The sequence below is a fragment of the Balaenoptera physalus genome (genome assembly GCF_965194825.1).
Source record: "Balaenoptera physalus genome assembly, chromosome: 4".
Lineage (NCBI taxonomy): Eukaryota > Metazoa > Chordata > Mammalia > Artiodactyla > Balaenopteridae > Balaenoptera > Balaenoptera physalus.
The window spans coordinates 78,663,619-78,688,753 of record NC_138891.1 but is presented as its reverse complement, the minus strand read 5'-3'; the positions used below and the strand labels follow the sequence as shown (position 1 = coordinate 78,688,753).

General features: G+C 45.5%; 1 protein-coding gene across 12 annotated transcripts in view; it reads right to left on the bottom strand.

Annotated features, from left to right (window-relative positions):
- Window positions 1–25,135, bottom strand: part of ILDR1 (immunoglobulin like domain containing receptor 1) — a 99,580-nt gene that overhangs the window by 63,903 nt on the left and 10,542 nt on the right. For 9 of the 12 annotated variants that reach the window (XR_014262877.1, XR_014262878.1, XR_014262879.1 and 6 more), the window contains exons 2-7: window positions 16,879–17,049; window positions 15,332–15,481; window positions 11,571–11,690; window positions 11,145–11,291; window positions 5,014–5,145; window positions 3,969–4,795 (exon numbers count right to left, since the gene is read on the bottom strand). Coding sequence is in view for 5 of the 12 variants with exons in the window: in XM_082459416.1 (XP_082315542.1) it covers window positions 3,969–4,795; window positions 5,014–5,145; window positions 11,145–11,291; window positions 11,571–11,690; window positions 15,332–15,481; window positions 16,879–17,049 (1,547 nt within the window). In the remaining 7 variants the exon portion in view is untranslated. Of the gene's footprint in view, window positions 1–3,245; window positions 4,796–5,013; window positions 5,146–11,144; window positions 11,292–11,570; window positions 11,691–15,331; window positions 15,482–16,878; window positions 17,050–25,135 lie in introns of those variants that run through there. The other 3 variants (XM_082459414.1, XM_082459415.1, XM_082459413.1) reach the window with 2 other exon arrangements.

Genomic DNA, 25,135 nt, shown 5'->3' with positions numbered 1-25,135 from the left:
TATGCTACTATATATTTATAAAACAGATAACCAACAAGGACCTACTATATAGCGCAGGGAACTATACTCAATATCTTGTAATAACCTATAATGGAAAAGAATCTAAAAAAGAATATATATACAAATATATATATATATATATATATATATATATACACACACATATATAAACAAATAATATATATAAAACTGAATCACTTTGCTGAAACTAATACACATTGTAAATCAACTATATTTCAATAATTTTTTTCTTTTTTTTTGGCCACATCACGCAGCATGTGGGATCTTAGTTCCCCAACCAGGGATCAAACCCATGCCCCCTGCAGTGGAAGCATGAAGTCTTAACCAGTGGACCATCAGGGAAGTCCAATAAATTTTTTTTTAAAAAGATGTGGTATATATATACAATGGACTATTACTCAGCCATTAAAAAGAATGAAATAATGTCATTTGTAGCAACATGGATGGACCTAGAGATTATCATACTAAGTGAAGTAAGTCAGACACAGAAACACAGATATCATATAATATCACTTATATGTGAGATTAAAAAATGATACAAATGGACTTATTTACAAAACAGAAATAGACCCACAGTCATAGAAAACAAACTTATGGTTATCAAAGGGAAAGGGGTGGGGGATAAAGTAGGAACTTGGGATTAACACATACACACTACTATATATAAAGTAGATAAACAACAAGGACCTCCTGTATAGCACAGGGAACTATATTCAATATCTTGTAATAATCTATAACAGAAAAGAGTCTGAAAAAGAATATATATATAAAACTGAATCACTTTGCTGTACACCTGAAACATTGTAAACCAACTATACATCAATAAAAAAAATTTTTCTTGGAACAAAAATGCTGTGGGATGAATGCTCTCTGACACAAAGGAAAGCAACAAAATAGGGCCAAAGGAAGTTGTACGGGGCTTTCTAAAGAAAAGACATTATCAAAGAACAGATATTTTACTGAAAGTAGAAGAAATTACCATAATCTAAAATTTTTTTAATTAAATCAAAGAGTCAAGAAAAAAGAAAAAAATCTTGGATTCTCTACAGCAAGTTTGAGTTTAGCTTGGAGAGGAAAGAATGCAGTAGCTTTCTCTTGCATTAGAACAGGTGTGTACAGGCCAAGATTGGAACAAATCAGCAATGCCTTGGGAAGCCCTTTCTGACAGAGCAAGGCTAGAAAGAAAGATGATCGAGTTGAAGGATACGACAAACACAGGGGCCACTCAGTCTGAAACCCCTGGAGTTTAAAGCTTGATATTACTGCTTCTTATATTTCTGAGACTGTTGACTATTGGTGGAGTGAAAAGACCACCAGACACGCAATGAGATCTTGGCTGGAGTCCTGGTTCTGGAGTCAAATGGAAGATACCTCAACATAACTTCCCTTTTCTCATGGGCACTGTGCAGACAATACTCCTTACCTAGTTCAGTTCCCATGAGATCATTTACATGCAAGGCCTTGCCTGTTGGTATCTACTTGTTAAACATTACTCTATAGAGAGACTCCATTTGAGCCAAAAGATTTTTTGATTAATTCATATTACTCTGAATATTCAATAAAGTATTTTTAATAAGTATTTTGTAAAAAGTTATGGTAAAGCTGTAACTGTTGAAAGCTTGATTTAAGAAAATAGTGATACATCTTATCAGCTCAATTTAAGAAACTCAAGTTATATATAATCAAAGATCACCACCTAGTGGCCCAATTGTACTATAACTTCTAAAGTTAGCTGCAAGCTCCAAAGACTTCAGAGGCTAGAAGGTGTGTGGAAAGCATTCGGCCCCGCCAAGGAGAGGAGCGAAGAGAGATTTTGGGCCCACTAAAAGCATTCAAAATTCAAGTTACAAACAAAATAAACAAAACACGGTGCCCTTCAAACGAATCAACCTTCCAAATCAAGCTTTGGTCTTGGGCCTCTGGTCACTCAGAGTATGAGTGGACAGTTCAATGTGATAAAGTAAAGTGATAACTATTTTGGAGATAAGCTCAGAGAAATCCAAAACACTAAAGGCCTTTACAATTATCTTAAGCGACTTTGCCTCTCACAAGCAACTTTACAATCGAAAATTTGGTTTGCTTGTGATAGAATTATTGGTGTGTACATCTTGATGATAAGGAAGAAATAAAGTCACAAGAAAACATCATTGCCCCACATAATTTTCTTCTAATTAGGCAGCATGAGTTATTGAAAAGGGCATAGTCTTGAGTCAGAGGGCTTTGTTCAAATTCTGGCTTCACTCCCTATTGGCTGTGTGACCTTGAGCATGTTACTTAACCTCACTGAGCCTCACAGGGCTATCACAAGGATTAAATGAAATAAGGCTTGGAAAGGGCTTATTCTGGTATCCAAAACATAACTGGTGCTCCTTTTACCCTTCTCTCACTTGCAAGAAACCATATAATTTAGAAGAAAATAAAGAAAAAGTTTAACTTAAAAGAAAATAGGGTTTGGATTTGAAGCCGAAAGCTGACTTTTAAATTACATTTTTCTGTTAAAATGAAGATAAGAGACTGTCTAGTAATCATATGACCAAAGTAACAGTGGTTGTCCTGGCTCTGATTGATTCTGTATTTTCTTTCAGGGTGTAATTTTCTCACTGGTAACATGGAAGAAAGAGTTGTATCCACCGTAAAATGAACATAATAGTACAAACCTCACAGGGTGTTGAAAGGATTAAATGAGATGTTGCCTAAATGTCCATAGCTCAGTATCACTTAGTAAGGATACTACTAAGTTTCATTATTACTGGTCTTTGCCTCTCTCGTGGGACATCTGTGAGAATATAATTGCCATTGATTATTTCAGAAATGCCTGCGGGCTTTTGCTACCTTCCTCACAAATCACTCTTTCACCAAGGTTCTTCCCTAGAAAGACCAGCACTGGGGCTCTCATAAGGTGCCTGTTTCTTTGTACACACTACGCAGATGATCGGTTTTAAAGCAAGTTCACAGCAGAACTTGCACTTCCAAATGAGAGTTGTATCCTTCAAAGTGCGTGAGAGATTAAAATTCTTATTCCTCTAATATCCCTCTACTCTGGGAACTTCCCTCACAACCTACTACATATCCCTTTATCTCAACAGAAGCAAAACAGAAAAAGGGTTTTAGTCGAATAGAGAAATAGATTTTTGTGGGTAGCCTGTAGGTTGGTTCTGAGGCAGTTCATGAATATTTCTGAGCAACAGCCAGCATAACTTTGCAAAGTGACAACATAGAAGGAATACTATCATTAGGGTATATTAATTACAAGATGATATTTTAAAGTCACATCTTAAAGGGGAAAAAAAGGTCTATATTTGGAGGCGTAAAAAGCCTGCATCCCTCTTTGTGCCCCTTTCCATCGGCACCTTGCCTGTTCACAGAGTCCTAAAGTTTTGACCCGTATTTGGGATATCAGGGTTTTTGGGGGGTTTTGTTTTGTTTTGTTTTTGTTTCCCTAAATCACTTTAACGATACTTTCCGGAGGGGTTGGGGGTGGGTCTCAGGCCCTTGCACACTGACTTGCAGCACCCAGAAGTGGCACAAGTGTCCTGTCAGGCCCACGCTTCTAATCTGGGGTATGGAAATTGTTGCTAAGTAAAGCAAGGCAGCTATGACAGGAAGTAAAGCCTCAGCCGGTGGAAGCCTGTGCTGGAGTTCTAGCTCCACTACTCACAAGGCGCTTAATTATTTGGAGCTTCGTCTCCTCACCCGTGAAACGGGGGGACCCGGCCCGACTGGCCTCAGAGGACTGTGAAGCATCGCGCCCGGAGTCCCTCCCCTGCTCTTGGCACGCACGGGTCCCTTCCGGCTCTGCAAGAGGGGTCTCACCACGCCCAGAGGGCCAGCGGGGCGAAACAGAGATGAGGGACCCTCCGCGGCGGCAGGGGACGTGGCCTGTGTCAGCCTGGCTGAAGGGTCCTTTCTGCCCACGCCCGACCCTCAGCGGGAAGCCCCAGGCTCACCGAGCGCCTCTGCACACTCCCTTTTTTCCTGCCATTCTTGCCTGGGGTGACATCCAGCGAGCGGTAGCTGGGTGGCTTCTCCTCAGGCCAGTTTGGGGAGCGCGAGCGGCGGCGGCGGCGGGGCCCCCAGTTCCGGGGCTGCCTCTCCTTCTCCTCCTCCTCCTCGGAGCTCCAGGAACTGAGGCCGGAGGGCAGCGGAGGGGAGTAGCTGCGGTGCCGGCGCCTCTGGTGGCCCCGGGCGCTGCCCCGGGGGCTGGGCCCGCGGGGTCTCTCTGGGTAGCGGCTCCGGAGAGGGGGGCGGTTGGGCGGCCAGCGGGCCTCGCTGGACGAGGGGCCGTCGCTGAGGCTGTCCCTGTCTGACCAGGGCGTGGGTGACCCGCGCTGCCTGGAGCCGCGGTGCCTTCCGCTCCGCAGTCGGCCCAGCTCCCTTTGCTCCAACGCCCAGCGCTGAGGCTCCGGGTCCCGGTGCTCCTGCTGGAAATCAGAGTAGCGGTGTTGCCTCCTCCCCTCCCTCAGATCCCAGGGTCCGGGGGGAGGCGGGGGGAGCCACTGCTGGCGGGAGGAGTTGCTGGTCCTCCGCAAAGACGGCAGGTCTCTGACCAGCGGGGGCAGGTGGATGATTCTGCGTTCCACGACCTCAGAGCCCAGGGAGGACAGCATGCTGCGGGGATGGCCAGATCTGCCTTGGAGGTCAGCCGGCAGGGGCTGGGCTGGGTTGAGGTTCCGCAGCTCTTTCTCCAAATACTCTAGGACACCGTTGGTGATGGGAGGGTGAGCGGTGGTCTGGGTCACTGGCACCTCTGGGAGGCTGGATCGCAGGGACAAATCTGAGTGAAAATAAGGAAAAGAACATGCAGAACTGCTGGTCCAAAACACGCTCCTCAGAATCAGGGCACCAAAGTGCCACCTTATTAGCTTGCATCTACCCCCTCCCATCCTCAGTCGTAAAGATGCCCACCATATTGGTCATGAAGGCCCCAATGCAGCCCATGCTCCTACCCTTGCCCTTTACCCTCTCCCACCCCAAATCTCTGGCAAGGTTTACCTCGCTGCAGCAGTGGGTTCATTGGATAAGATGAAAACTGGGAGCTCCTGTCCGCCCCCCAGTACAGGGGTTTTTCGATCATCTGAGGGCCTAGGGCCTGAGCCTGCTTCATGTAGCGGTGGTGGGCCAGGGCTGCAGGGGGAAAAGGAGAAATGCAGACCCTCAGCCAGGGCAAGGCCCACACCTCCCACTTCACTTCTCTCCACCTAGCAGCCTTGCCAAGAGGCCACTTTCTCTCTTCAAAGTTTATTGTGACCTCTCTCGCATGGGAGTAAGAGTTAAGGGAAGTAGTGAATCAACTATTCCTTTGGCAAGGAGCTGGGAATAAATTCCCTAGCCAACACTGCAACTCCTGCACACTAGGAAATATATCTTAAAACTTGACTTCCTAGTCTTGAAAACATTTCATTGTTCTGCCCATTTCCAAGGTCACCTAAAATGTATAGGTAGATACATAGGTATTAGCAGGCAATGAAATTTCGGGCCATAGGCCAAATATAGAAGGTACAGATGCAAAGGGCTTAGAGGAGGCATTAGTCAGGGGCTGCTTGGGAGGACTGCCTGCTCAGAGTGGAAAAAGAGAAGGACGCAGATGCTGAGGTCAATGGGCAGAATTACTGGTAAAGGGAGAGGGACTGAAGAACGTTTCTAGCTGGTAATGCCAGCCCTGGGTGGGAGAAAACCAGGGGGAAGAAGGCAGAGAATGCAAAAAAGTTGAAGTGGATCCTTTCTACTCTTCTCCTCACTTTATTAAGTATTGGGGTTTTCCCTAAGTAGGGGGAATCTCTAATGGGTGGGGTAGAGGCAGAGAAGGGAGAAGGGAAATACCATTTCCTTTCAGGGCAAAGAAAATAATAGAAAAAAGCAGCACAAGGGATCCATAGAAATGTTTCTCCAGTCCCTTAGGTGCAGCTGGTCTGAAGCACACAACCCACAGCAAGTACAAATTAAAAACAAACGCATCTAGTTGTTTTTGTTCATGAATTTCTATTTTGAGGTAATTGTGACCAAGGGCACATGTCTCCCAAGCTCCCTGTCTATCCATGCATGTAGGAAATGTACTTGTGTGCTTAAGTGCAGGAAGTGCCTGCCAGCCTGGCACTCTCACCTCCTCCTGGGTTCCTCAAGCCCTGTGGCCACCCCTAAAGCAGCAGGGCTCTGCCAGAGGCTTCCTCTTACCACAGTAGGAAGAGGTAGAAGACGGGCATTCTGGACCCAGCTGCATAGGTTGGGGGATTTGCTGAGGCCAGCAGCTAAAGGGCCATCTGGAAGGCTACCCAATGGCTCTAGTATGAAACCAACTTCCAGCACAATAGGAAGTGGTTTCAGCCAAGCCCCCCAAAATGTTTGGAGCCCCAGCCCTGATGGTGAGTCACAGCCCATCATGGAGGAAATCAGATGCAAACTTAGAGCAGCTCACCCAGCTGCCACATCTTCATGCCAAAGGACAGCACTTCAGACCCTCTGAAGATAGGTTCACTTGCTCAGCACTTTCCTCTCCCTCTTGCTAACAGGTGCCTCCCCCAGCTCCCTATACGTGGCATCTTCAGCACACACAATGCCCTCCTTAATATGCGCCAGTCACTTTACATAATCCTCAGAGAAATCTCTTAATATGAGAATCAGATGAGGAAGTTAGGCTTACAGAGGTTACCTTCCCAGCCCAATGTCCCGCAGCTGATGACTGGCAGAGGCAGCATGTGACCCGGTATCTGTCTGCCACTCAAGCCTGTACTCTTTCTGCCAAACCACAGAGTCCCCAGACTCCTTTATTTATGTGATAAAGCAAAAAAAAAACCAACCTAAAAACAAAAAACCCCTTCCTTAGTGGTAGTGCCTCACTTTATTTCTCTCCACTCAGCACCACACCATTCAAAACCCACTTCAGACTAATCTCTGCTTCCAAGGCCTGGGGACATCTGATTCCATTGGGAACAACCCTACCCACCCCCTGCCCCTCTGACTGAATCTTGGTTTCCTCCAGATGGTACCATTTCCCCTTTGGGCCACTTCCTTCTTCAACTCCTCCAATTCAATAGGAGGGAAAAGGAGAGTTGGGCTTAACTCCTTGCTCCCCAAATGACTTTTTAATTAATGGGACCCCCTGCAGAGATAACTCCCTAGAGACCCTCCCAGATCCTCCACGAGCTTTCCTGTCAAATTTTTACATATTCCCAAGATTAACCCACCTGCTCCCTTCTCAGCTGCCACAAACTTTTTCCCAGGGTCCCTCCCTTCCCTGATTCACTGGAACTGATGAGCTGGGAGTGGAAAAACACAGCCTCTGACCTTCTCTCTTGCCCTCCTGTCCCTGGAAACAGCTCCATGGGGAAGTCTAGACTATCAGGGGTTTCTATTGCTCACCTAATGGGGGAATCAGGCAATAGAATAAGAAACACGGAGAAATTAACAAAGCTTCAAGACTCCTAATAAGTTATCTCTGAACCTCAGTGGTGTAAAGTCTGCCTTGGTCACCTTTAAGGAGCTAGTTAAATATACAGACTCCTGGATCCTGCTCCCAGACTGACCTTCAGTCTAATACAAGGTAAGAAAATCCATGTTTTCAACAAGCTCTCTGACTTTAATGCAGGGAGTCAAACTGGAGTTGACTATTGTGGATTCTCAACAACATTCTGAGAATTATGGTCCTCAGGGATAGGTTTCCTTAAACACAGGTTTTGAGGGTCACGTGGACTTCAACTTGAATCCCAGCATGTATTAGCTGTGTAATTTTGAGTGAGTTTCCAGAGTGTCTGAGCCCAATCTCCTCATCTCTGAGCTGGGGATAATAATACCTACTTCACAAAGTTGTTGAAGTTAAATGAGGTAATGCACATGAAATGCCTAATACATGACAGACAGTCAATAGCTCATGGTTCTCACTGTTACAATAAATTGTTCAAATCAGTCGCGTCTTTCGCCTTCGATCTCATAGAAGACAAAAAAGTACACATTTGGAGACTAAACCACCAAAAGCATATTCATCCTCATTTCTGAGGAAAACCCAGGGCATGTTCTTTAAGATGACCCTTTTGTGGCGGAAATAACACTCAACACCTCCCCTCCGGCAGAGACCTGCAGCCAGCATCCTCTATGTGCATCACCCGTGGTGCCCCTGAGGACCTCCAACTTCTTACTATTCCTTACCACCCCCTCTCTGCTCTTACAGTGTGTTCTTCCCCCTCTCTGACCCACGGTCACACATTCCTTTTTTGCATACATATACTGGCAGTATACACAGTATAGCAACTTGACTGGCAGTCCTTTCACTGCCATCCTCAGGAGCATCCTAGAATCTCACGCCCCTTGAACTCTTGCCATTTCAGCTTTAGGGAACCACCAGTCAATGCTTCCTGGGCCCGCGCTGGCTGCACAGTCAAGCAACCGACCTCATATAGCCCTTCTCCCAATGTGCGTAGATCTCCTTGACTCATCTAGCGACCCTGCTGCCCTCCTCCAGAGCAGCAGTTTAAACTTCTCATGTCTTCCCCTCCCTATGAACTTTCAGCTAATGACATGTCTTTGTTGAGGAAGAGGAACCAGCCCTGGACATGGAATCAAGAGATCTAGGTCTAGTCCAGGGCTCACCACTAACAAGCTGTGTGTAATGGTGGAAAAGTCTCTCTAGGCCTCACTTCCCTCAGCTGAGGGGATGGGGAGGTGGGTGGCATAGATCAGAGATTCTCCGTGCGGCCTATAGCCCACTGCAGGGTGCACCTAGGGGTTCTGTGGGGAGGAGGGTCAACAAGCAATCTAGGGATGGAAGTTGTCTCTCCAGTTCCCACGGAAAAAAAATAAGGTTCAGCGTCAATAACTTCCATCTTTAAGTTCTACTGTAGGTTGTTTACTAGTACTAAGTGAATTACCAAGGATTACTAAACTTTGGTGTCATTTTCATTTTTCTCCTCTCTGGTCCTCTTTTAACTCTCACTGGAAAGTAGGAGCAGGTTGGAGAGGTGGGCTGTGGTCTCGGAAGCTCAAGAATCACTGGCATCGTTCTCGAAGCTGCCTTTTGCATCTAGAATTTTGATGTGCTGAAATCGAGACAGGCTGGCGTGAGCTCGCCCCCTCAGCTCCTTCCCTTACACTTTAATCGTCTTCCAGGTGTTAACAACTTCCCCTCTCTCTTCAGAGGGCAGGTTTCCTTTTCCTTTTCTCTCTAAAGGTGATCCTTTCACTGTAAGCCTGATGTCTCTCCCACTGGCTCCATCCCTTCTCAGTCATCGCCTCACTTCACAACGCTTCCCTTCACTCTCTTTCTATTGGCCTTGGTTCTCTGTCTACAAATATGCTTAGGGTTACCTTATTCTAAAAAAAAATCAACGATCACATACACCCTCTTCCCCACCCAAGTTGTTTCCTTGACAACTCCTGCCCCCTCCATGTAATCTCCTCTTATCACCGAATTTCTCAGGACAGACTCCCCAGGTGACTCACTTTGAAAGTGATCTCATCTGCTCAAGTTCAGGGATCTTTATTTGTGGCCCACATTTCTTTATTTTACCAGTTCTTCTAAATGACCTCTAACCACTTAGGAGAAACCACTTTCTCCCAGAACCTGTTTATCAGCTTACTGACAGTGGATACATTTATCGCTTGGGCTGACTGGGTCCCTAGCCCTGACTGTTTTGAGTACCCCACAGACCTAGGGATTCCAAGAAAGTATCTTGGGAGAGTTTCTCTCCTCTCAGCCTGCATATTACTGCTCCAGTGGCAGTGACTTCTACGTGGCATGTCTCCCAGAGGCCTCTGAAAGGTAGGGAGCGCCATGGCCCAATATTGAGTTCTCTGCTATTTTTCTTCTCTTGAAGGAGTTCATTGGTATCTCAGCCAATCCCATAGTGATCTACACAGATAGGTTGTGGCAGCCTCTCCTCACGGGAAATTCAGGCGCTCATAAATCAGATGAGCACGAATGCAACGCTGCACTGCTTCTGCTACTTACCAGCGGCGTGACTCCGCTGACCTTCAGTCTCCTCATTGTTAAATAATGATGATCCCTGCCTTCTAGGGTTGTGAGGATTCAAAAGGGAAATATATGCAAAGGGCCCACACACACCAGACATCCAATAAAAGTTAGTTCTCTTTTCCTGTAAGACAGCAACCTCAGAACATAGGCCTGAAACTAGACTCAGACCATTGACCTTCTTGACCTTGTAGATTAGGTTTTGTTTCTGTCTTAAGAGCCAATTTCTTATTTTTTTCTTTTGAAAGTTTTCCTTTCAAAGGGACCAAAATGATAAGAGTGGTTATATCTGGGTGCTTAGATTAGTCCTTTCATTTTCCTACATTTCAAATTTTCTACAATGCAATACTTTACTTATGTCATCAGGAAAAGGAAATCTTCCTTTGAAAACACAAAAATTCCTTCCATTTAAAGCTGTTGATTCCATCTCTTTAGTAAGGAAAGATCTTTGTAGAATAATTCTTTTTCTTTTGCCTTCACCAAATTTTTTACGGCATATCACAATTCTGTTTTAAAAGGTCAAACTTAAGCCCAAAGAAAGATCACATTAGAGCAAGATCTTCCTCTGCCCCCTCTTTCCTTTGTCTAAAAATGAGGCTCTCAAAGTGTGGCCCCCAGACTGGCAGCATTGCATCACCTGTGAACTTTTGAGAAATATAAATTCTCAGGGCCACCCAAGACCGATTAAATCAGAAACTCTGGAGATGGAGGCCTCCAGGAGATTCTTAAGTTTGAGAACCCCTGCTCCAACACCTCTCTCTTCTCATCTGTTCTTCTCAAGTCATCTTTGAGAAGTGGCCTTCTCTCTCACGGCTCCATGCAAATCACTCCCTCCAGCCACCTCGTGTCCAAGCAAGGTCAGTGCTGGGAGCAAATACTGCAGCACAGGCACATCAGGGCCGCTGACATGTAGGCAGAGACATCTGAACGCGGCCTTAGGCAGGCTAGGAGGTGAACAGGCAGAAGTCCTCCCACTTTGCTCCACAGCTTCCCTGAGCATAATTCCCTGGGCTGCGGCCAAAGACCTCTGAGCCTCTGACGGGAGAAGGGCATGGAGGAGAACCTGGAAGAACCCAAGGTTTTGACCTGGGCATAGGAAATTGATCTGCCTGGGGCACTAGGCTCCCGCACCACCCCACCCCACTGCTCGTCCGTCCCCTCTCACCTTCCTCGGGGCAGCAGCAGCGGGTGGGACAGCAGGGGCAGCGGAGGTAGCAGCAGCAGTACTGAGGACAGCACTGGCACCAGCACACTCCAATCAGCAGGAGCAGGAGGAGGGCTCCCAGGATGATGAAGATCACTGTCAGCCAGTCTGCAGGAGAGAAGCGGAGCAGCGACTGAACTAAACATGCAGGTGCGTGCTTCAGGTTGTAACACTGTAGAGGTCTGATCAACACAGCTCTTGACCTATAGGTTAAGGCTGAGCAATAGACAGGCAAAAAAAAAAAAATGTTTATCTTTGTTAAGGGAACTTCAGAGGCTGGCTACTGACAACAATAACCTAGGCTTGCTTGTTTCTGTTTTCCTTTTTTTTCTGTATGTAAAAGTGTCACAGTGAGGTGGCCAAACAGAAAGCTCCAGGAGCACTTACGCAGGACAATGAGCTTCACTTCCTTATCTGGGTCTCCTGACGTGTCCCCTGGAGCCTCAATGGTGCAGTAATACACTCCATGGTCCCACCACATCACTTCATTAATCACAAGATCTGCTCCTGCAACAGGGGAGGCGAAGGTGCCAGTGGTTAAAGGAGAGGGATCTGATCTATGGTAGCTTCAAGTCCCCAGCATTGTACTTCCACATCCCAAGAGGGCCTCTCGTAGTTCAGAGAAAGGCCTCAATTCCTTCCTTTGAGACTCTCTTCTTTCTCCAAACAATATAAAGGTGGCAGAACTTACCATTCATTGAGCCCTACTAGGTACCTTGAAAGGATTTTGGATACATCACCTCATTTACTTTCCAAAACAACTCTAAGTGGGTGAGGTAGAGATAACTGGCTATCTCCCAATGTCTGTTCTCCCCTTCTCTCATGATCATAGAAGTTCTGGTCATGTACATGGCCATCCAGAATAAAATCACTATTTCCCACCCTCATTTACAGATGGACACGGACATGTGACTCAGTTCTGGTGGACACAATATAAGCAGAAGTGTCACATGATGGCTCCCAGGAACTTTTTATTTTTTTATTAAATTTATTTATTTATTTATTTTTGGGTGTGTTGGCTCTTCGTTTCTGTGTGAGGGCTTTCTCCAGTTCCGGCGAGCGGGGGCCACTCTTCATCGCGGTGTGCGGGCCTCTCACTGTCGCGGCCTCTTCCATTGCGGAGCACAGGCTCCAGACGCGCAGGCTCAGTAGTCGTAGCTCACGGGCCCAGCCGCTGCACGGCATGTGGGATCTTCCCAGACCAGGGCTCGAACCCGTGTCCCCTGCATTGGCAGGCAGATTCTTAACCACTGCGCCACTAGGGAAGCCCCCAGGAACTTTTAAAAAAACAGTTTAGGAACTTCTTTGCCCCTTTCTTCTTCAACTCTGTTATCTGGAAAGCAAATGTGATGGCTGCCATCTTGGACCATGAGGAAGGAGATGACATTCTTGGTGAGCTGGGAGGAACTTGGGTCCCTGAGGACATAATGGAACAGACCCACCACACTAGTTCTGGTCTGTCTCCCTCCAAATTTATACATGAGAGGAAATAAACTTCTTTATTGTTTAAGTCACTAATATTTTGGGCTTTTGCTTACTTGCAATCAAACTTAATCCTGATACAGTGGGTAGGATTATTAGCTGCATTTCAGATGAGGAAACTAAGACTAGAGGAAGCTAGAACAGAGAGAGGTAACAGAGGTAGGTGCAAACTCATGTCTCTGCCCCAACGCTGGTGCCCTTAACCACCAAGCTCTACTGTCCTCTCCTAACTGGGTGGATAACTCCACAGCCTGGATTCCTCACAAGCTGGAAACACATACTTCTGAATCTTGAAAGGACAGGTGAGATGAACTTGAATAATAAGTAAGGATGAAATGCCAATATTTTAAGGGTAAATGTTACTCAAGAAAAGAATTTCAGTTTTCATGAGCACCAAGCATCTACCCCATTAAGATAGGTGAATGTTATGTTCACGCTTACTAAATGCAACAAATGTTCACTAAAGACCTTTTGTGGGTCCAGCACTATATCAGACTCTGTGGAAGGTCAAACAAGACCTATCTCTGTCCTCAAAGGGCTTAAGATCCAGTCAAAGGCATCAGGGCAGCTCCCACGTCCCTGCTACTTCAGCCACAATAAGTACCAGAGGACACCTTCAAATTCTTAAAGACCTTAGTTATAGACTTGCTCCTGCTCAGTTGGCAGTCCTAGCTGCAATTCTTTATTATCTCTTTGTCAAGAAATATTTACTGAGGAAATGAAACAAACATGCAAGGTCACGCACCACTGGAGCTAACTTCGACTTCTGTTTCCTTCTCTTTCTACGTCAATCCCTATGGTTTTTTCCTACCCCATGATTTTCCAAACCCGCTGCCTTTCCCAGAAACAAGCTTGCCCCAGACTTGGAAGAATGGTGAAAGTGCTTAGGAGGAAATTCCCCCTCCAAGGTTAATGTGTATTATAAATCCGCCCCAATTTTATTAGAGACATAAGGATTATTTCAGGGATGTCAGAGTAATGAGGACATTCAGATATGTTAATATTTTAAATGATCCAAGAACTGATTTGACAGGGTCTTCTCAAATGATGCAAACACAGGCATAAAAGTATCGGAAAACAAGGGCTCCAAGAAGTCACAACAAGCCTGGGGTTAAAAATTAAAACCAAGGGGAAAATACCACTTTCCCATGGGAGTAAGAAGGAGGCAGAGTTTGACCCAAACGTGGTTGGGAGGGGAAGCAGTAGACAGTGCTGCTCAAAACTAGAAAAAAAGACAGAAAATCAGGGACTATCCCCTATGGGCACTTTCATCCTTCAAAAACTGTAAAGGAGACTTTAAACTTTGGGGTCAGATCGGAGCTAATTCTGTGGGCTCTGGAGAAAGCAGAGTCACCCTGAACCTCTGAGGATGCACCTAGAAACTGGAAAAGGACAGATGTTCCCTAAGGCTGAGCATTCAAGGGTTGACTTGGGAAGGTCCGTGGTTGAATGTAAATGGATCAGACTTATGTATTATAGCCAAAGTATTATATACAAAGGTGGAAGCAATTTTTAAACTGGCTTGATCTACCCAAACAGTCATAGAATATTCACTGATTTCCTCACATTGTTGCTATGAGTACCCTGAGTGGTCTTCTAGGTGTATTCTCCCACTTTTTTTTTTTTTTTCACTTTTAACCAGCCAATATTTATTTAACACTGCACATAAAGCTCATTGAAATACGCTCTGAATTCTGTGCCAATAAGCCATTGCAGCAGTCCTGGATTACAAGACAGGAATGTGGGGCGCTGACCCATCCATTCAAAAGTGTGTTGCGTGATCATAATTGAAGTTTACTGCACACTTAATGTTTGCTAAGTGCTTTATACGTATTATCTCACTTAATCCTGACAACTCTCCATGAGATACATGCTACGGCAAGTCCCATCTTACAGAAATTGAGGCTAAAAAAAATGGAAGGGACTTGCCCAAGTTCACACACCCTGTAAGTGCAGAACGGGGACCTACACCTGAGTCTGACTCCAGAGCCGGGGCTGACCACTGCTCCCTGTACTCCCACAAAGAATGCATATGCTTCAGACATAGCTCTCAGATATCACATTTGACACTCACTTCGGTGTGGGGAGACAGAGGCCATTATGCCCATCTTTCAGATGTGGCAACAGAGGCCAGAGAAAAGAATGGATCTGCTGCTGGTCACTAAGCAAGGGAGTGGAAGCATGGGGGTACCCACCCTGTCTTTTGATTCTAAGCACAATGCTCTTTCCTCTACCAATGGAGGGCGAGGGTCTATGGTGGCCATCTACTTGGAAACCCCTATTTCCTTAGATTTGGGCAACAGAAGTGGCCAGAGGGGAACTCAGGGGCCTGGGGTTCCAGCAGGCCCTGAGAGCAATTTGTAGAAGGAATCAAGGGAGCCTGAGCCACACGTTAGACCTGCATCTTGGAAAAGCAAAGGAAATCACCCACTCCCTGACCTTTAGCCAAAGCTGTAGGATGTCTTCTTGCCTGAGACCAACTTCCAGGGTAATGACTTCAGATGGTATAGCACATTCTGTGTATTTCACACTTTCCTCAAAAAATGAAAGTGACCAAGTAGACCGTCAGGCAGCAGAAAAAAAGGGAAATCCCCACAATGACTCAGACCTCTGGGCCTGGTCTACACACCTCTCCACCCCCAGTTCCCTGCTGCCTCCACACTCACGGTTCTGGATGGTGATCTTGCGCTGCCGGTAATCCACCCCCAGCACAGGCTCGTTCTGCCCCCGCCTCTGGGCCACGATGCGAACCTCCCGCTGGCTGTCATTGCAGTCATTGGATGGGTCCTGGCCCAGGGATAAAGCCGCCTGGTACGCTGGGGAAAGAGTACACACCTAAGTGACACAGCAGTGGGGAATTCCCATGAAGAAAGGTGCCCTTAGTGCTTTCTGGAGCAATGAATGTTCTCAATTTTTCCTGAGCCTATGCATCCCCTGGGAATCTTCTTAACCATGAAGATTCTGATCCTGGAGTGGGGATCTGAGATTCTGCATTTCTAATGAGCTCCCAGGTGGCACCAATGACCCACACTTTGAGCAGAAAGACTCCAGACCCCTCTAAGGGGCCATCATTTCCAAATCCTGACTGCATCCCCATCTCCCACCCCAGTTTCCCTTGCCTCATTTTCAAAGTCACCCCAGAATCTGCTCCCATATGGTTCATCCACCTGCCCTTACAATAAAAGTTTTGAGAGCTGTTAAATCTGCTGGTGATAAATGCCTACTAGCCGGTCCCTCCTACCTTCCCACTTAATGCAGGCATTTTAAGAGTAACCCCCAGGAAACAATGCCTCAATTTAGAGAGGGGTGTCTTGGGGACAATGTCAGGCTCCGTGGGTGGCTCAGACAGTTAGGTTTTGGAGTTCATATTGTAAGATACTAGGGCTAAAAAAGGTAAAGCTGATGTCTCCCCCTGCTCTTCCTCATCTCGGGAACCTCAGTTCCTTCCTGTGAACAGGGTATCTAGTTCTATTCTCCAAATTTCTAACGGTTAATTGTCCCAGGCTGGTGGTGGGGATCAGCGTTCCTTTGTTTCTTGAGAGAGGCAGAGGTGGGCAGCTAGGGAAGAGCTTTGGTTCCAGACAGCAGGACTGATGTGAGTAGGGCAGCTGTTACTGAGAGGTAGGACTTGGCTAAGCGTGGGGAGAGCTGCACAGCACTCCGGGATGTCCAGCAACGAACAGGCTGCCTGTGGCCAGGGAGCGCTCCAGCACTGAGAGTGTTTAGTCCACAGAGGACTGACCGTCCACCAGGAAGGCTGGCTCTAGAAGGGAGTGTGGCAGTGGGCGGGAGGCTCACAGGTGACCACTCCTCATGCGTCACGGGGGACGGGTAGGAGTCTTGTCTGCATTCGGAGGAGGTGGGGGTGATGAGAGGCAGACCTACATCCTCATCTTAGCGCATGGGTGGGCAACCAGGAATGAACTAGGAGTCACGACTTGCTATGCCTTTTACTTAATGTCTAAGCTGCCTTAATTTATTTTAGAACAAGGCGGGACATAAATTTTAAAATAAATAAATATTATGTGACCCTGAATAAGTATTTCATCTACCTGGCCTCCGTTTATCTATAAAACGAAGGGACAGTATTAAGTGATCTTTCTGGCTTCTTCTCACTATAAGGATTTGTGATCCTAAATAATTCCTACACCCTAATGGCGGTACTTCACAGAAGGGCTCCGGGAGAGCAGGGGGTAGGGAGGAGGGCACTCACATGCAGAGTAGTAATCAAAGATGGGGTCCTTGCAGAAGGACTTGAAGCGCCAGGTCACCACCACATCCTGGAGCTGGGCAGAGGTGGTGTAGTCACATTTGAGAACGACGGAGGCAAACAGGGTGACGTAGCGCTCCGTGTGCTGGACTGTCACCAGCAAGGACACACACCCTGCGGCCAAGAGCGGGAGACAATGCTGAAGGCAGACCTTAGGTAGGTCTCTAAGGGGTGACCTACTTCTATTCATGGGGCAATAAAAGCATTGCACGCAAGCAAACACACCGCCTGACTGGCTGCGAGCAGTTCACAAGCTGCCTGTGTTCTTACTTAGCCAGGGCAGGGTTGGGACGGAAACTGCACAGACACCCTGGAGGAGACGGAGGAGAAAAAGAGCAAAAACCATGACTCTCAAGTCGCTCCCAGTCCACAGGGAGCGATAACACATCCAACAATGATAAAGAAACGATATTAAAAGAAGGCCATGTATGTACTGGAGTGACTCTGCTAATATATATAATTTTTCATGTCGCTTCTCTTCTTAAAATGTTTTCCCTTTTCCCTAAGGATAAAGTTCAACCTCTGTACCCTGGCCTAGGAGGCCAGTCACGTCTGCCTTCAGCCTTTCTCTGGGGCCTCATCTCCCTTCGTGCCCACCCCCCCTCGGGGCTTCAGCCACTCCGGACTTGCCTCAGTCCTCCCCGCGCTAGGAGTGCCGTCTTCCCCAGATCCTCCCACAGGTACGTCTCTTGGCTGGAGCACTCTTCCACATCACCAGCTGCCACTCCACTCCCTTCCCCAGGCTAAGTACCACTTATTTCTTAGGTCTTCAGCTGCACCCTTCTGCTCCTCAAGAAGCCTCCTCTGACTGCAAGTCTGGGAGAGGGGCCTTCCTCTGTTTTCCCAGAGTGCCTCATCCTACCCCCAGGCAGAGCATTTCACACTTCTGGGGATGGCCTGTCTACTGTAGCCTCTGAGAAGGCCGACTGGGTTTGCCTCTGACTCATTGTTCAAACACAAGAGCCTCATACTGTGCCTGTCACCTCCTTGGCACCCAACAAATGTTTGTTGAATAAATGATGGAATGGATGACCAGTGAAAATTGGCAGTTCAACTGGTTGACATAAGCATAAAGAAAATAAAACAAAAATGATCAGACTGTGACAAATTTTATCACGAAAGACTTGAAGGGACTAACAATTTTTCTTTTTACTTTTTAAAAACTTTCTCCCCTTACCCTCCAAATCTACAGATATACTGAAAGCTCCAAGTCTGTGTTGACGAGGAACCAGGTGGCACAGAAATGTCAGGTGGGACTTTGACATGGTCAGAAGTCCACACGTAACCAGCATCTTCAAATGTTCCTATGTCAATATAGATTCTAGGCCAAGTTATAGGGGCTTTCTCATAGGAGGTTTAGCGTAGAGCAGTAGTATTCAAACTTGAGCATATACCACCAGGAGGACTCGTGACAGCCCAGATCACTGTCAGCAGGAGTTTCTAATTCAGTAGGACTTGGGTGGGATCCAAGAACTTATATTTCTAACAAATTTCCAGGAGATGCTGATACTACTTTGATGGGTACCATACTTTGAGAACCACTGGTGTAGACTAGCTAAAGTAAACCCAGGCTTTGGACTCAGATACAACTGGGTTCAAATCAAACTGTACTACTCACTTGGACATTGGACAAGTTATTTACTCTCTCTGAACTTGTGTTTCCTCAGCTATGAATGGAGATTATAACAGTACTAACCTAATCAGGTCCTTGCAAGAATGCAATGAGATAACCCACTCCTAGCACTTGGCATGGTACCTGGCAAGGTGCTGGCATATATGCTGCCATGTTAGTGACACTGTATGAGTCTTTTCCCTTTTTTCCCTAATTATGAGGGCCAAGGAGAAAGGGGTTCAAGCTGGGAGTCCCTCCAATAGAGTTCTCAGGTAGAGCTACCTTCATTTTGACTGTTACTCCCATAAACAAAATAAATACAGTCACCCCCGTTATAGAGCAGCTGGGTGGGCCTGGCTCAACGGCCAGAGACACATGGTTCTGGGTCCTGCCTCGCCTTCTGGACACAACCCTCATAAGACAGCCACCAGCAGCCACTTTTCTCATGTCCACAGAGAGGTAGCAGAATGTTGCTTGGGACAGGCTCTGGTCCCCAGAAATGACCTGAGCCATCTCCAGGGCTGGGCTGTAATGAGGATGTGCCAGTGACAGCCATGCTAGAGAGAGGGTCTGCAGCAGTGTGGGGGAGACCTGTGGGTGGGAAGCATCACAGAAGGAAGAGATTTAAGCTAGACCCTAAAACCCAAGTAGGATTAAGATGATACGTGAAAAATAGGGAGAAGGCAGAGAGACTCACTGTGTCAGGATGGAAGAAAGGAGTGAGCAAAGGCCCTTATCAGGAAGGGGCAGTTCCTTGGAGAACCTGGAGGGAACCAACCCAGCTGGTGCCTCTGGCTTTATAGACAGAGGATAAATAAGGCGAGCTGGTGGTGGGGAGTAGGAAGTGGGGAGATGGGGTGGAGTGTAAATTGCACTCCAGAGTCTATTTCCAGTTAATGGATAATCACTGAAGGCTTTCCTGAAGAAGAGTAATAAGGTGAAAGTGATGTTTTTAGGAAGATGGATGACTTCCTTATTTAGTTGTGAATGGAAAAAGAACATCATTTTGAAAATAAGCCTTGAGGAGTTTGGGGGAAATAGCTGCTGTCTCTATTAGCTGTAGGATTCCTGGAAATCAGTCCAATCAGAATGGAAGAGCTAATGACTAGTATCTCCAGCCTAATGAGGATTATTTCATAATCTGATTTTTTATTTTTGCTTCTCCACCTTCACCACCTCTTTGTTTTTTTCCAGAACTGACCTGAAGTAGACCTTGGAGCTTTTACCCAACACAGCTTTAACTGAATACCAGAAGCAGCTACAGGTAAGATTTGACAATGAATAGGATGGCACTGTCAACACTAGCTTATTTTGTTCAGTAACATGCATGGATTGGAATAGAGAGAAAAACATTGATTTATGGTGTAAACAAAATCTTAGGTTCACAAAGCACTTTCAAATATTTTCTTTTATTCCCTAAATATGAGCCCTGGGAGGAAACAAGTTGTGCCGGTGCATACACAGCAAATCTAGGATTGGATAAGGCAAGTGGCTTGTCTGTGGTCATTCATTTTCTAAGAGGGTTGGAGCCAAGATTCTGCCCCTGAGCAGTCTCTTGCCACTCTACCTGGCCATTCTTTAAATAAAGGAAGATGTTTGGTATTCAATAGCTTGCAAATAATCAGAGCATGGGGCCAGGCTACAAGAGCAATAATTAATATACAACGGGCAGCAGTTAACTCTAATACTGTGATTAATAAACTACATGTTCTTTATTTTGCTGAATGGTAATTCAATACAAATGACAGTTTATTCAAAGGACTCCAGTCAACATTATTTGTATAGAGGTGGAATATCTGCAGGGGGGGGTGGTGCAGGTTTGCTGGGAGTCAGAGAGGGTATTTGGTTGGAGCCAGAAGTTGCTCTGGGGTAGCTTTGAAGATGGCTGAATCTGACACCCTGAGGCAGAAGAATGGGGACAAGGTGATCACCTTCATTACCAAATGCTCACTCAGCTTCTTTTCCATGAATGCTCTTGTTATGGACAAACTACACGTGGGGTGACTTGACTCACCTTTACCAACGTCAGCACTGGCTTTGTTGCCTGGTATTTCTCTTTTATCCTCTCTTTAATTTCATGCCTTAGGTGAATTTCAAGCCTTGAAATACGGCAGGTTCCCACATATCTGACCATAATGAGCTCACTCACACTCCCTCCAGGGGTCTGTTGGCCCTACAGCATCCTGAACAGCTCCCAGACCTTCACCCCTCACCCACCCTCACGTGGAGAGTGGGGGAGAGTCTCAGGGCCAAAAGTACCGAGCAACCAGCAAACCCTTCTCACTTCTTCTCAGCTGTTACTCTGGATTTCAGCATCTACTGTGTACCAGGTGATGTACATACATTGTCTCTAATCCTTGCAAAATTCCCTAGGGTGGGGTCAGCCCTGCTCATATCTGTGGGCAAAAGTTCAGAGACTATAATAAACCAGGCCCTCTCAGCCTCAGGATTTGAACTCGGGTCTTGCTCACACCAAATCCAATCTTTCCCAAGAAGGCAAGCCTGACTTTCCAAGTGGAAGTCAGGCACTGGACTCTCAAAAAGCAGGAGGAATTTCCAGATTGGGAGGAAGAGAGAGGAAGTAGCAAGACAGACCATTTCAAAGGCAGAAACCTCCTATCTTTTCCTTTAGCCTCTAATTTCTCTGTAAAACTAACCACACTGGGCACGCACACTACTAAGCAGGTAAAGTTTTCAAGAAGAGACTAAGGGCAGCAGAATCTGGGCTGAAAATATGAAGAGATTCAAAAAGATACGTGTTCTGTTTATATGTGTCCTGGGGTCATCCTTGCTCTTTTAAACCCGGTACTACAGGTTTTCAAATTCTTAAATTTTCTTTCTCTTCTTAAATTCCCTTCATCCTGTGGCATCTCCTTCTCCCCAGTTCATCACCATCTAATTGTCTAGTTGTGTCTATAATTTTCTCCTGAAAACGTTAATTCTGGAGACTGATTTTCTGAGTTCAAATTCTGCCTCCACTCTCCTGCTAGCTAAAAGACCTGACAAGTTATTTCCAAACTACAGTCGTTTCTATATATGCAAAATTGGGATGATGATAATATGTGCCTGATAGGGTAATAGTGAGGGTTACATGAGATAAATATGTCCAGCATTTAGCAAAGAACCTGGCACATAATAGCCACTCAATAAACAGTAGCTATTATTTATATCATTTGTTCTTACCTTGCCCACTTCAAGAGGTAGAGATCAATTGAGAACAGCATGTAAAAGCATTTTGAAAGAATTAAAATGATACAAATGTAAGCTATCATTACTGCCTTCTCTTTGCAAAAAGTTAGTGCATTAAAAGCTTTTAAAGCTGCGTCTTACCTGGCAAACCCATTCACAGTTAGTCTCTGTGAAAGAGGAAGGGAGATCTGTAAGGGTGGAAAGGTAACTTCAGATGAGATAGCAGAGCTCATGGGAAGGAGGGAAGGAGAAGGGGATTCTCTGTTTCCCGCCATGAGGTACTTTCCAAGACTACGCTGCTGCGCAGAGTGGGGACTACCATCCTGCGTTGAAGTGGAAGGTAAATATACCAATGAAAAAAAAGAGTATCTTTACAATTAAATGCCATGTGTTCCCAAATAGACGCAGATCTTTACACATTTATTTATTCAGCCTGTCTTCCCTGTGTAGTATCAGAGAGGGCAAGATGTTTTATAGTTTCTAGAACATATTATCCATACAGTATAGGGATACAGGTACAAAAGTTTTTTTTCCTTTTAAGCTAAGAATCACTTTCAGGGGACTGGATGGCATTTCCCCTCCTTTCCACATGAAGGGTCTTGCTTGGAAGGGAGTGGCAGGCAGGGAGGAGAGCAAGGTCTTTCCCAGCAAGGGGCAGTGGCCTGATGGTGCCTCCGATGGAAGGTCTTGATTCCTGTTTTTCAGGCACCCAGGCACCTCTGCTCCACTAATCAGGTTAACAAAAAGTACACAGGTTTAATCCTATCAGAGTTTATGTCAGGGCAAGCTATCTCCCCAAGTATATTTACCATCAGTATTTGTTACATTTCCTCAGGTAACAGTGCAAACAGAAGAGGAATCAAGGGGAAGAGGGCCTGGCAATGCATGGGCAAGAAGTAAGGGACGGAGAGAGCAAGGAGAGGAGAAAAGGGGAGAAAGAAGCAGGTTGGGGCGGGGGAGGAATTATGTCTATGCATTGCACATTTAACAAAGGTCTGGGGGTGCTTCTTGACAGTTGTTATGCTTGGGGTGGCAGAAGCCTATGTCTACCGTGGGGAGGAAACTGGTAACTACTGAGCACTTCAGTGTTGGTCAGCATGGTATTGGGGGCTTCATTATGCAGTATGCAGTTTAACCTTGGCAAACCCCCATGAGATCAGCCTTATTTTTCTCTCAATTTCATAGATGAGGAAAATCCTCAGGGAGATTAAGTAACTGGTTTGAAGCCACACAGCTAGTAAATAGCAAAACTAGATACAAGCGTATACCTCTAAAATCCCAAATCCTACAGTTTCCATTGTACCACCTGCCTTCTGGATAAGTTTCCTAATGGTGGAGGTTTAACCCTTTAAGAGACATTCACAAATTTATTTTAACCATTTTGTAGAGAAACCCCTTTCTTCCTTTTTTATTTATAAGATAAATAATAAGAAACTTCAAACAATAGAGAAGGGTATAAAGTAAAAAGTTCATCCTTGCTCACTATGAACTCTACTCTCCGGAGGCACCATAATTTGGTGTCTACCCTCCACATCTTTTCCTACACGTTTTTTTAAAAAAAATTAATCATATTATGTACATTGAACTGCAACTTTGTTTTTTCTTCAAACTAATGAGATATCATTATATTCTATCTCAGTATATATAGATCTAATTTTTCTAGTGGCTGCATGAAAATTCGCTACATGGATGAACCATAATTTACCCATTTTTCTAATGATGGGCATTTAGGTTGTTTCTAATATTTCACTATTACAAACAATGCTGAAATAATTTGTTGAAATGAATACCTTTATATTATATAAAGTATCTCTTCACATGCATGCTTTTATTCTAGTAGGATGTATTTCTCAAAGAGAGATTGCTGGGTCAAAGGGGATAAGGCTTTTATATTTTAATAGACAATTCAGGAAAGAAATTTATATTCCCATCAACAGTGTGTGACACTCCCATGTTTCACCACAATCTTTCCAACAGGGGAAATATCAATCTTTAAAAATTTTCTGATAAACTACTAGGTGAAAAAAATAGCCCCTCAGGTGGTTTGAATTTGATATCCTTTGGTTATTAGGGGTAGAGGACAACAAGACCTGGTTGAGAGGCAGATGCTCGGGGTTTCCCAAAGTCAGACGCTCAGTGTCTGTGACTCAGTGACTCATCTGTGTCCCCACATGCTAATCTCAGAGCACATGCAAATTTAAGTCTCACCAGAATGACAAATTTCTGTGTGCCCTGGGCCTTCAGAGGTCACTCATTCACTCATTTATTGAATACCTACTATGAGCCAGGTGCTGTTCCAGATGATGGGGGTAAAGTAGCTAATGAGAGAGACAAGGTTCCTGTACTCTTGGAACTTATACTCTTGGGGAAAGTCAACAATATATAAGTAAATGGATAAACAAGGTACCTCTGGTCATGGCTAAGCTTTATAGGATTGCTTAGAAACTGCTAGAGCTTTGAATAACAAATCCTACTACTGTACAATAAGAGCCAAGAGGACACACGGGTCCAAATCCTCCTCATAGCTCTTCTTGGTTGTTTCAGAATCTAAATCAGGCCCCAAATCTAAATCCTATTCCTTCTGTACAAACTTGGGCTTCTTCCCTATTTCCCATCTCAGTGAACGGACAAGACTGAAAACTAGGAATCATCCTTGACATCTCTTTCTTCCTCACTCCATATAAAATCTATTATCAAATTGGGTTTATTTGTCTCCTAAGTATTTCTGGAATCTCTGTCTCTCCACCGTCACCATCACCCTAGCACAAGCTACCATCACTTCCAGCCTGGATACTGCTTCAGCTTAACTGGTACCTGCACATACTCTGGTTTTCCTCCATGTGGATTCCACACCCGTCTCCCAACTCTTTCTCCTTAAATATCTCCAAAAGCTGTCCATTATTCTTAGGATAAATACAAAGCCTTCTACCATGACCCATGAGGCCATGCATATCTGGTCCTACCTATCCCCGGCCTCCTTTCCACCACACGTCCGGTGGCTTCCTCCTCTCAGTCACAATGATATTCTTGCCACCTCTCATTCTCACTGAGCTCCTATCCAGCAGCCTTGCACATACTATTCATTTGTTTGGGATGATCACCCCTCAGCTCTCAGTGTAAGCATCATTTCTCCAGGAAGGGCCTCCTGAATGAGCAAAATCCATCTATTATATGCTCTTGTGGTGCCTTGTATCTCTTTCTCATGGTCCCTATCATAGTTGTATTTCTACATTTGCTTGTATTTCCTTTAGACCATAAGCACCATGGGGACCAAAGCCGTGTCTGCTTTTGTTTGAGAGTACGTCTGGCACATGGTGTGCATTAAACCTTTGCTGAATAAACAAACAAATAAATTCATACAAGACAGGCTAAGCTGCTTGGAACAAATTTTAAGTGCTC